At 43.1% G+C, this 12,841-nt stretch overlaps 1 protein-coding gene across 1 annotated transcript in view; it reads right to left on the reverse strand.

The window, feature by feature from the left end:
* The window catches only part of LOC145350212 (low-density lipoprotein receptor-related protein 1-like), a 1,564,930-nt gene that overhangs the window by 582,109 nt on the left and 969,980 nt on the right, over positions 1–12,841 (reverse strand). The window contains exon 22 of the mRNA XM_080199274.1: positions 3,096–3,296. Within this exon, the coding sequence (XP_080055400.1) occupies positions 3,096–3,296 (201 nt within the window). The remainder of the gene's footprint in view (positions 1–3,095; positions 3,297–12,841) is intronic.

The following is a 12,841-nucleotide window of genomic DNA, read 5'->3' on the forward strand; positions in this document are numbered from 1 at the left end:
ATATGATTTTTGTCCTTTAAGGCCAACTACAGCTTTTAAAAAAATGGCCTGTGGCATTTAAATCTGGTTGTTGGAATGCAAAAGACGTTCATAAAAGCATTGAATGGCATGGCACTCAAGGAGGACATTCGGCCCATTGCGCTTGTGCTGGATCTTCGGAACAGCTATCAAATCCATCCCACAGCTCTTCTCTTTCACCAGAGTTGTGAAAATGTTCCTCTCTCAAGCAATTGTACTATTCTTTTTGAGGGTTTTTTTTTGAATCCATTTCCAATTTATTCTCAGGCAATACATTTCAAATTATAACAGGTTGCTGCATTAAATGCTTTTTCTTTGCAATCAGTGCTTGAGAAGAAGAAAATAGAGTCGGAATTTAATCCAGCCCGTCACAGTGGGAAACATGGGCCACGTGTTCGAGTCCCGGTGACAGGAAAACCTCACATGTTGAAGACAGAAGTGGGAAGTGGCCGATGCAAGAAGCTTGACCATTCATGGCAGGATGTCAATTAGGCTGATTAACCAGTTAACTAACAGCATCTAGCTTTGAGTTCTCTGGAATTCACTGATGGCTCAGGGATTAAATAGCATTCACATGTCTTTCCTCTACCTACTGAGGTCTGTCCTGCAAACCCTGTTGCATTTGGCTGTGGCACACTGGGCAAGGGGAATTGTTGACAGGAACTCAGGGTGTGATTTTATGACCTCACTCGGGCGAGATTGTAAAATCCTGCCAGAAGCCAACAGAGGTTTCCATTCTGTGAGCCGTGTCTGCCACGGAAATGGAGATGGGTGAGGAGGTAAAATTCCTGCCTCAATGTCTGGCATCAGAAAGGAGGCAGGTGACTGAATAACCAGCCCCTTGCCCTTGCCTCCAACACCCCTCGCCCGACCCGGACCCTCCAGTGATACCCTGTGGTTCCCCTATCCTGCTCTTACTCAAACATGTCCAGGATCCAAAAATGATGAGCACTGCTGAAGCTCCCAGAGTGTTCCAGGCAGCAACCAACACTCCCAATGGAGTGGCAATGGAGATATGCTGGTCTCTAGTTGGCCAGCAGCTCACTGCAGGCTTCATTTCTGCTGCTGGGGCCTAAATCCTGGGGAATGTTAGACATTGGCCACCAAGCATTGAATTTTGTTGCCCGCTGCATCCCTCCCCTCATGGAAGCTACATGGAATTTTCACCGGTTCCTCAGCTTGTAAGTGGGACTACAGTAGGAACATTAAATCCAGTTCATTACTTTTCCTTCTGGCCTAGCGCAAGTTGATAGTTTGGGTGAGAGAGGGTCGAAAGAATTTGAAGGTAAGGCAATAGGAGTGGAATGACATTCCAACTCTGGTTTCCAGCCCATGGAAGTACATATACAAAGCTAGCTCATGTGTTGTATTTGCATATTTTTAAGTTTTGCTTTGAAATTAGTTCCCAGAATTGATAACCCTTTGTATCCTTATCTTTTAAATTCTCTATTCTGTTAACAACATCAGAGAATCCGACCTTGCCCAATGCTTACTTTACTTTATTTAGTCTTCTCATCATAGACTTCCAAATTTATTTTTGACACAGAGACCGTTTGTGTGTCTGTTGGCAAAGGACAAGGGGTTTCTTTTTAAATGCTGTTCTTGTGTGACATTGTCCACTTCTGACAAAGCGTTCACATTTGAATCACAAAATTAGCTTTTCCCTCCACTTACATGATGATAAGTACAATGTTGTGTAAAGCTTCATTCATTCCAGCCACAATGTTGCCTAACGCTTAAAGGAGCCTTCCACCTACCACCAGCAGGTCCGAAAGATGTACAGGTTAGGTGCGCTGGCCATGCTAAATTCTCCCTCAGTGTACCCGAACAGGCACTGGAGTGTGGCAGCTAGTGGATTTTCATAATAACTTCATTGCATTGTTAACATAAGCCTACTTGTGACACTAATCAATAAAAGTTAAAACTTTAACTTAAACTTTCTGATTTTTAGGCTTGTGTACTGTCTGAATGAGGTTGCCTAATTAGGTAAACTTTACATTGCTCAATCATGTCAACGGGGGATAGAAATGAGATTACCCATTCTCATTTCCTGTAAAATCATTAAACGGTCTCAAAGACAGAGGGCCTGAAGTTCCACGCACTGGAATTCAGAGTCGGGTTGCCTCTCCACTCTTATTTCCTTACCTTTCAATTTTTTCAATCCTGTCTTGCCCAATCTTTCAACTCAGGCCAGGACAGAAGGAGAAAAAAAAACAGTGAAAGTAGAAATAAGAAAACTGGTCTGAACTGATCGTGTAAACTCTAAAATGGAACGTCAGCAAAACAGGAAAATAAGAATATTTGTCCAAACTGGTTTTTTTTTCATTCTGGAGGGCAATTAGTCTCAGGAAGTTTGTGCTTTCCAAGCAATTGCTGTGCAATCCTTGCCTGGGAATGGCAGGAGTTTGCCAGCATGTCTTTGGGATACCACTCCTCCCAGTTACACTGCGCTAGAACTCAGAAGTTAAAGCTCTCAGAGAAACTTCCATCCAAAGATGCGCAGGCTGGGTTGATTGGCCATTCTAAATTGCCCCTTAGTGTCCTGGGATGCATAGGTCAGAGGGATTAGTGGGCAAATATGTAGAGATATAGGGATAGGGCCTGGGTGGGATTGTGGTTGGTGCAGACTTGATGGGCCAAATGGCCTCTTTCTGTACTGTAGTATTCTATGATTTCTATGATTTCCTTCATCTAGACTTGATTTAGGCCTTAGAATTGAACACAGTCCCAGCCAGCACATCATATTTGGGTAACATTTCACTTCTGAGCTATTATAAGTGTGAAGATTTTTAAGCTCTAAGTTGATATGTCTCTCAGTGTCAGGTATACATGCACATTTGCAATACACAATTACCAATTAATTTTGATCTACCGACTGTTACTAATCAACACAGGCACCGCAAGTGCTGCTTGACTTGAGAAGCAATTTGCAAGCCATGTCCAACATCGCTGCTCAAAGCTGACATCAAAATATTTTGCTTTCCCAAAAGCCTAAGAAAATATTGTAATTTTTTTTCACATCCTCCGCAGTGCCACACTCTTTCACAACATCTGTATTTCAAACACAAAGAGCCTACCACAAAGTGGACTCTCATCGGCTCCATCCGGACATTCCTCTTTCCCATTGCAGAACTTTTCTGGCAGGAGGCAAATCGATTTATTGCCAGCACAAGGATAGGTTAGGGGTTTGCAACCAAATGCTCCACAGCTTTCTTCATCGGAGTGGTCTTCACAGTCACTTTCTCCATCACACACCCATGTCACATTGATGCACCTTCCTTTGAAGAACAAAAAAGACGAAGGAGTTAGATCATAGATTTAAAGAATCCCTAATTTGTAAAGGAGGCCATTTGGCCCATCAAGTCTGCACCAACTCTCTGACAAAGTATCTTACCCAGGACCTCTCCCTGTCCTAGCCCACAATCCCACACATTTACCATGGCCATTCCACCTAACCTACCCTTTTTGGACACTAAGTGGCAATTTGCATGGCCAATCTGCCTAACCTGCATAACTTTGGATTCTGGGAGAAAACCCATGCAGATACGGGGAGAACATGCAAACTTCCAAGTCACCCAAGGCCAGAATTGAAACCAGATCCCTGGAGCTCTGAGGCATCAGTGCTAACCACAGTACTGCCCCAAAATCATCTGTCCCAAACTATGTAAGGGATTGTTTCAGAACCATTGCTTCAGTACAGACCTCATTCTTATTCTCCAAATGTATGTACCGCAATTTCAAAGTTGTGATCTAATGTAGGGCTTTTAGATCTTCAATATTTGCCAGAAATATCACAACTCTATTACAGTGCCTTAGATGAAGAAAACACATCATGGTAATAATTCTAACTTTTGACTAGGTGTCACAAAAATCCATTTGTCAGTGTCATACAGAAGTTTGATGAACTGTTTTTTAAATCCCAAACCATAGGAGGAGATAGACAAAAATGTATTTTCCATGTGCGTCGGCTCAGCAGCACTATTATATCTCAAAGTTACCATCTTGTGGGTCACCTCACCAAACTACCATGCACTGCCTGATATTCCTGTAGATGGCACTGCCATAACTACTTTCTGTGGAAGTCATGCAAGGGTACATGCCAAAGCACCATCTGTTACCCTATTCATGCAACTGCACACTCACATCACCACATATTTCCACCACGCTTGCTGTATCCGATTACTGAGTGCCAGTTTGTGAGCATTGTCAGAAAATTGCTAATCTAGTTAATCTAACATATTTCCAACCTATTGTGCACAGAATTTTCTTGAAGCCAGGTAAGAAAACGGGGTTAAGCAGGAACGCCAAATTGCAACCATGATGTCAGATCCATGCAGCTGTCAGTCTTCCAGATCAGATATATCTATGAAGTTCGTTAATGGTTCTATGTCACACCAATACTAACACACCGAGGCATTAATAATGCACAATATAAATTAAGCTAATTTATTTTTTAATCTAACAGGCCATGGTTGTGCAAAGTTAAAATCCATCAATCTTTAACAGACACTCAAAAAATTAAAGTACAAGTTCAATTCAGGTTTGAACACGGACATTCTGACACCTAAGTCAAACAAAAATATTGGACCCAGAAGTAAGATATAACATTGTTCCAAGATGTTGTGGCTTCTGAGGCTGATTTTTGAATTTTTATATTGATCGCAAGATCTAAGATGTGCTTAGTTTACTTGATGTTGCTGATTTGTAAAGAAAATAAAATGCACTTTCCAACAAAACGTTTCTTTGCAAAATTGATGTTTTCAAGTTAGAACTAGATATATTTACCATTGCACAGAACACATTATCAGTCTCTTCTCTCCTGCTGCTTGAGGCATCTTCCATCCTAAAAATGGTCATATCTTAAATAAAAGTTTCAAATTAAAAGAACACCACCTCAACTATTATCTTTTTTCCATCCAAACCTTCAGTGAACACCCCTATCTCTCTCACCAGGGCTACTGTTCATTCTTTTTGTACTTTAAGCTTTCGCCCCCACCCCCCTCACCCTCCCCTTTACAGTAAATTGCCTTGAGATGCATTTTGAGCCAAGGGTCATCTATAAATGCAAATTGTTATTATTATTCCAGGATGGAGTGCAGGATTAACACTGCATGGTTCATTGTCCAAAAAATCCAGTCCCTTTATTATAGAGACCAGCATATGCCAAAGTACATGATTCATTTTTATCCCAATGCCTTGAACTTATGGAGGTGAAATTGTCAATATTTGCTGTCATTACTTCATTGAAACTGACAGCAAATCTGGGAGTCTATACATGTGCAGAATCACACAGAAAAGCCACTTATGTGATTCAATGTTTCTTCAGAGTGCACGCTGCCCCAGTCCCCTCACCCCTACCCAAGTTTAATCAATGAGAATCCTTTGAATTGACAAGGACTTCTGTTTTTATGCTGTTAGTTTCACTAATAGAACTAATAGTGTGATGAGAAACTAACAGAAACTCATCAGTTTCACTAAAACCCTGGAAAATATTACACCTTGTCAAATGAGGAGCTATTACATTTTTAACTAATTACTAACTCCATAGCTTTTGCTAAATGTCCTTACTAGCCGCTAACAGCTAATTTATATTTGTGGAATTTCAAATCTATACAAGTTCTCCGACTTGTGGATGCTGGCAACACAACACCATCTGTGGTGCCATGCATCACCTGATTAGGTTGTCTGCCATTGGCATCATGAGCATGACAGGCAGGGACAGCATGCAGGTTGGTGTGCAGGCATGGTCATTGCCCTCCCTTGAGCCATTATCAACAATGCAACTACAGCATTCCCTTCCATGTCAAATGCTGCAGGTCAGATACACGGGGCAGGGACAGGCTCCTAATTATCATCAAATGGGTTTCCATTCAGTGCAGAGTACATTCAGTGTGAGCGTCCGTGTTAATCAGAGTGCCCCTGCTTGCAGCACCAACTCTCTGAACTGATGAGCCCTCAAGCAGCACATGGTACACTTCCACAACCCGTCCTTCACTAAAACCCCAACACTCAGTCCAGTCCTTCACCTCACCCAGAAAAGTGGAACAGTCCAGTCGCTGCAGACAGCAGTCTGACCAGCACTCAATAAAGGATAACATCTCACCCCACACTACATGGAACATCTCTGAGGCCGGGGACAGCATTTCCGACTCTCCAGGAAGTGCCCCAAACAAGTTGAAAGTTTCTAGGCTGTGCCCCCCCCCCCCACCCAACCCCCCCTCCCCCCCACCCAACCCCCCCTCCCCCCACCACCAAGTCCCCCCCCCCAGCCCCACACTCCTGGGGCTGCAGCCCCATAAGACTTACCTCCTTACTCCTGTTCAATGCTGCCATGCCAACTCCTGACTTTTATACAACGGTTGTAAACCGTGCCAGCATGGCATCATGCCGGGGGGGTGGGGGGGGGAATGCTAGCGGGGGGCAAAGATTCTAGATGTGCACCCGCTAATAACATGCTAAGTTATGTGAATGCATAGTAATATCTGTTACGCTGATTTTCAGCGTGGTTCTGTCACGCCGAAAATCTTTGAGACTCGTGGAAGCCCAGATGCCGAGCGCAAATCGCACAAATCGGCCGCCGCTCGAGTCTCCAGGTCCGCTGTGCTAATAAAGCAGTCATGATGTGGATGTGCTGGCGTCGGACTGGGGTAAACACTGTAAAAAGTCTGACAGCATCAGGTTTTAGTCCAACCGATTTATTTGATAGTAAACTCACAAGCTTTTGAGGGGACTCCCTCTTCGTCAGGTGAATGGTGAGTTCTGGCCTCGGACAGAGCATATAAAGCGCAGACAGTTTAGAGATTACTGATTAGAATGCAAATCTTTGAGGTTTGCAAAACCTCACTCACTGTACTGTCTGGAGACAATACACATCTCTTTAACCTGTGATCAGTGCTCCTTCCACACACATTGTCAGCCACTTTAGGACTTGAACAGCAGGTTAGGTGTAAAGATTTGCATTCTAATCAGTAATCTCTAAACTGTCTGTGCTTTATATGCTCTGTCCGAGGCCAGAACTCTCCATTCACCTGACGAAGAGGGAGTCCCCTCAAAAGCTTGTGAGTTTACTATCAAATAAATCGGTTGGACTAAAACTGGCTGTTGTCAGACTTTTTACTAATAAAGCAGCGTAGCGAGATGGAAGAATCACTCCCAATATGTTTTAATCTCAACTGCATGACACCGATTCACGAGGCTTTCTTTCTTTTAAAGGTGTGGCTTTCAGTGACAGCAATATAACTCTGTAAAGTAGCTATTACTGTGTAATTTGACATATATCCCCTTTGGGCTGAGCAACACAGATGGTGTTTTATAGACGAGAAGATGTTCTTACGACATCACATTGTCATGTCAAACACGATTTTGTGTTGCTCAAAACTTATCAACCTTAAATTTTGTTTGCATAAGCTTGCAAACTGTATTGCATTTACCAATGATTTTATTATAATCAGTACAATCTGTCTTAGCCAACCACTCAGGTAGATCTGGCTTCCAAAATAATTGAAACTTAATTGGATGGGCTGATTGTTTATCACCCAATTTTCTGATTTCAACACTACTGAATTCAAGGACGTTAGCATTCATTGTGAGGGGATTTAAATACGAAATTAAAGAGGTTACGCTTCAGCTGGACAGAGCACCAGTAAGACAACTGTGTGCGGTATTGGTCACGTTTTTAAAGAAATGTTGTAAATGCTTTGAAAACAATTCTGAGACGGTTACCAGAGCAATGCCTGGGATGAGAGGGTTGACTTACGTAGGAAGGTTGGACAGGCTAGACTTGTATCCATTGGAGTTTAGAAGAATAAGAAACAACTTGATTGAACTATACAAAGTCCTGGAGGGTCTTGAGAAGGTGGACGTTGGTAGGATGTTTCCTCTTGTGGGAGAATCTGGATCTAGGGGTGACTGTTTAAAAATAAGGGGTCACATTTAAACCGGAGATTAGATTTTTTTTTTCTCTCAGAGGGTCACAAGTCTCTTGCATAAAAGGCAGTGGAAGCAGAGTCTTTGAATACTTTTCAAGGCAGAGGTGAATAGATTTTTTGTAAATGAGGGGTGATAGGTTATCGAGGGGGGGGATGGATGTTGAGACTACGATCAGATCAGCCCATTATTTTACAAAATAGCAGAGCAGGCTCGAGTGGCTGAGTGGCCAATTCCTGCTCTTGTTTATACATTCAAAATGAGATTGCCCAGTTCCCAGTCATCATCCATATGTGCCAGTCCTTTATCTGTCTATACAGTGTCGGTAAGGGTCAAAACTCTGAAGGTTGGAGTCGCAGCGCCAAATCAAAGTGGCTCTAAACAGTTGCATGCCTGATTACCATGTCCATTCCCAACTCTGCTGACTCTCTCCAGGGTAGGGGCTGGGCAGGAAAGTGAATTCCCTCATTTCATTAGTTAGGTTTGTTGAGGTCTTTAAGGAGCTGGCTAACAGCTCGCCTTCATCAGCCTGGGATTTTCGATGGCGTGAGCAGTTGTAAAGCTGACCTGCTTCTACCAGGAGAGAACATAGAAACACAGAAACCAAAAAGAGTAGGCACTTCAGCCCTTCAAATCTGCTCCACCATTCATTTTGATCATGGCTGATCATTGAATCCAATATGCTGATACCCCCTTGTCCCCATATCCCTTGATCCCTTTAGCCCCAAGAGCTATATTTAATTTCTTCATGAAATCAGATAATGCTTTGGCCTCAACTACTTTCTGTGTTAATGAATTCCACACGTTCACCACCCTCTGGGTGACGAAATTTCTCCTCACCTCAGTTCTAAAAGGTTTACCCTTTATCCTCAAACTATGATCCCAAGTTCTGGACTCCCCCACCACTAGGAACATTCTTTCTGAACCTACCCTGTCTAACCCTGATAGATCCCCATTCACTCTTCTAAACTCCAGTGAATCCTAACTGGCTCTCCACATAAGACTTATGTGCCATCCCAGAAATCAGCTTTGTAAACCTTTGTTGTACTTCTCTATAGCAAGAACATCCTTCCTCAGACAAGGACACAAAAACTGCACATAATACCCCAGATGTGGCCTCAACAATGCCCTATACAATTGCAGCAAATCATCCCTATGCCTATACTCAAATCTTCTTGCTGTGAACAGAGCAAGCATTGCTTAAACAACTTGATCTGATGGAAAAACGTACAAATTTGGACAAGGAAACTGTCAGCATCAAACACATTTTAATCACTAGCCTTTCCCTACCCGATAGTAGGTCCTGCAGCTCTGTATTTGGCTTGGCCTCACTGAAGACAAAAATCTTCTTATTTTTTGCAAGACATAGACAAGATGTGGCCTGCTTCCCTGAGGCTGGATTGAGGAGGAGGGGGGAGGGCGATGGTGGTGGTGTGAACCTGCCCATGCTCCAGGAGCTCATCCCACATCTATTTAAAACCCACCCAAGCTTGGCAGGAAGTTCCACCACTGACAACTGTCGGTCAGTCAAATGTCAAATGGCTGTTAGCTCTCTGCTCCCAGTAATGCCACTGGGAGGAGTGGCTACAGCTAAACCTACGACAGTCCCTAACACAAAGGAACTGAAGTCAGAGCAGGAGTGGGTTGGTTAACATTATATTCAACTGAGTTTAGAAGGAGTGGGGGTGGGAGGGGGGGGTGCGATGGATACCACAGAAACCCATAAAATTCTAACAGGACTAGATGGGGTGGATGTAGGGAGGATGCTCCCATAGGTGGGGGTGTCCAGGGCCAGGGGTCATTGTGTAAAGATATGGGAGAAACCAATTAGAACTGAGACGAGGAGAAATTTCTTCACCCAGATAGGGGTGGCCTGTGGATTCTCCACCACAGAAAGCAGTTGAGGCCAAAATATTGTTTGTTTTCAACAAGGAGTTAGATATAGTTCTTGTGGCTGAAGGGATCAATAGAAATAGGGAAAAAGGTTACTGAATTGAATGATCAACCACAATCATAATGAATGGTGGATCAGGCTGGAAGGGCTAAATGGCCATTTTCTATGTTTTTATGAAAGGTAAGATTTGGGGATATCATAGAGACCTGTTTAAAAGCCCCTGATATAGGAGAGCAGCTGTATTGGGAACTTAGGTAGTTGGACAATGAGGGGAGGAGACCTGGAGATGGGTGAGAGAGAAATAACTAAGGGATCCTCCAAAGGGGCCAGGGGCTTCCAAAGAAGTTATGCTCCTTTGGCCATCACGACACAGTGAAAACCATTGGACTTGTTACATGGCATGGGTATCACCTGCCACTGATTAAATGTGGCAGTGGGATGAGACTCTTAAATGCCATTAATTGGACACTTAAAGGCCTTAATTGGTCCATAGGTCAGCAGACCACCTGGCATCTACTTCACCACTGGTAAATTTGCAATGGGTGAGACTAGTCGCAGACACTGCATCCTTGGCATTTTATGTACCCATCCACCAGAAGTAAATAAAATACCTTCATTTCTATCATCCCAGTCACAAATAGGATGACAAACCCACCTCTAAGTTCATTAAGATGCCTGTCCCATGAAAATCCTGTTTTGTGACAAGGCTGGAGGAGAAAGTAGGAACAAAATGCAGGATTAGCCCCTCTTCTCACCTCCAATAGTAAAATCTGGCTCCGATTGTGTACTTACTGCTTCAAATGGACTGTGAACTATCCAGCTGACTATTTTCAAGATTGAAAAGTTGGAATTCAAAGATTAGTTGTTTATCTATAAAGTGGCACCATTCTAACAAAATGTCTGCAAAGTTTTGTTTTGTTCCACTTTGTCACATGAAGTAAAGTTAAAATACAAGTATGGCTTTCCATCATGCCACTGAGTTGCCTGGCATGTATTGGGTGGCATGTGAATTGCCAGATTCCTACCCAACCCTGAGCTCACCGACATAATACAGGACGATGGGCAAGCGTTGAAATTGGCAACCACCTGTCATATTCAATAAGACAATCAAGGATCAATTAAGCTTGTTATCAAACGGCAGTAATCCAGCCCTCACTATAAAATAGGATGGGAGGGAGCAACCCCATAATTTTTAAAAATTCAAAGGCTGGGAAGGAAGATTGGAGTCCTATTCTTGGGGGCTACCCACTGAGCTCAGGGTGCAGTCCTCCAGAGGATAGAAACCCTCTTTCTTCACACCGACTCCCTGCCTTAAACCGTCTATCCCCATGTCCCCTAATTGCACTAAAACTTCGGCCCAAGACCCTAGATTCACCTATTTCCAGGGATCCATTGTCCTTCCTCATTGCAGTCCTGGCAGTGTCCACTAATGTGCTCTTGGCACTGTTGCGACTGATGGAGCAGCCAGCTGAACATTTTTTTGTTAACGCTGGTTTTTCCTTAAATTTAAACAAGATCGAAGGGTGGGAAAGACACTCGTCTTTCTTTGCCTGAACAAGAAGAGCCTTTTTTTTATCATTCTTCCATGGGCTGTGAGCATCGCTGACAAGGTATCTGTTGTCCGTCCCTAATCGCCCTTGTATCTCAGCCTAAGTTTGTATGGACAGTCAGATATTGAAATCATTGGAACGTTATAGGCTCCAAAATTCATTACAACAATCAGGGTCTGGCGCTATCTAAAAAGAAAATGTTTTCACTGCACAGAATTGCATTAAGCTGCTTTACTTCAACTTCATATCAGTTGTCAACAGGCAACTAAACCCATCTCATACTTTCTGTCTCGAGTGATGAGATGTCAAGTGTAACATTTCCAGATGTTTATTTCCTCGATTCAGGCGAGCAACAATAGTAAATAAATGTTAAATATAATTTCTATCAGAGACTGGCTTTCAAATGTTTGTAGTCTAGTGAGTTGCATACTTCCTAGCCTGAAGAATCAGTCCAAAATAAGGACATGTCTGTGAAAGTGGTAAAAAGTCTGACAACACCAGGTTTTAGTCCAACCTATTTATTTGATAATATTCTCACTAGAATATTATCAAATAAATAGGTTGGACTAAAACCTGGTGTTGTCAGACTTTTTACTGTGTTTACGCCAGTCCAACGCCGGCATACCCACATTGTGAAAGTGGTGCCATGTTACAATGTTTTTTAATTCATTTATGGGACATGGGCATCGCTGGCTGGCCAGCATTTATAGCCCATCCCTACTTATGCTTGGAGAATAGTTGAGAGTCAACCATATTGCAGCGGCTCTGGAGTCACACGTCTGCCAGACTGAGAAAAGATGGCAGATTTCCTTCCCTTAAGGGCATTAGCGAACCGGGTGGATTTTTCCGACAATCGACAACAGTTTCATGGTCATCAGTAGGTTCCTAATCCCAGATTTTTTTTTTAATTGAATTCAAATTCCAGCATCTGTCATGATGGGATTCGAACCCAGGTCTCCCAGAATATTTGCTGAGTTTCTGGATTAATAGTTTGGCAATAATACTACTAGGCCATTACTTCCCTGGTAACAAGGAAGTGGCTGGTGATTCATGAAGGGCAATCAAAGACTCCGTACCATCTTTCCTACTAATTGATCCACAGCAAAAAGCCATTTGGATCCTACACATTGTACCATGGGATAGATTCTCCAACCTCACCCACAGCTAGGATAGTCCTCTGCTCCTGCTCCAGTGAATGGAGATTTAGCAGAGTGCAAAATTTTCTGTCCTCGCTGACAGCAGTGGCGGAGTGTGAACACAGTAAAAAGTCCGACAACACCAGGTTTTAGTCCAACCGATTTATTTGATAGTAAACTCACAAGCTTTTGAGGTTTCCCTTTTCGTCAGGTGAATGGAGAGACTGATAGCCAAGTTCCACACACATGAGACTGATAGCCAAGTTCCGCACACATGAGGACGGTCTCAACAGGGATCTTGGGTTCATGTCACACTA

The sequence above is a fragment of the Carcharhinus amblyrhynchos genome, chromosome 11, assembly GCF_965287045.1.
Source record: "Carcharhinus amblyrhynchos chromosome 11, sCarAmb.v2.hapA, whole genome shotgun sequence".
Lineage (NCBI taxonomy): Eukaryota > Metazoa > Chordata > Chondrichthyes > Carcharhiniformes > Carcharhinidae > Carcharhinus > Carcharhinus amblyrhynchos.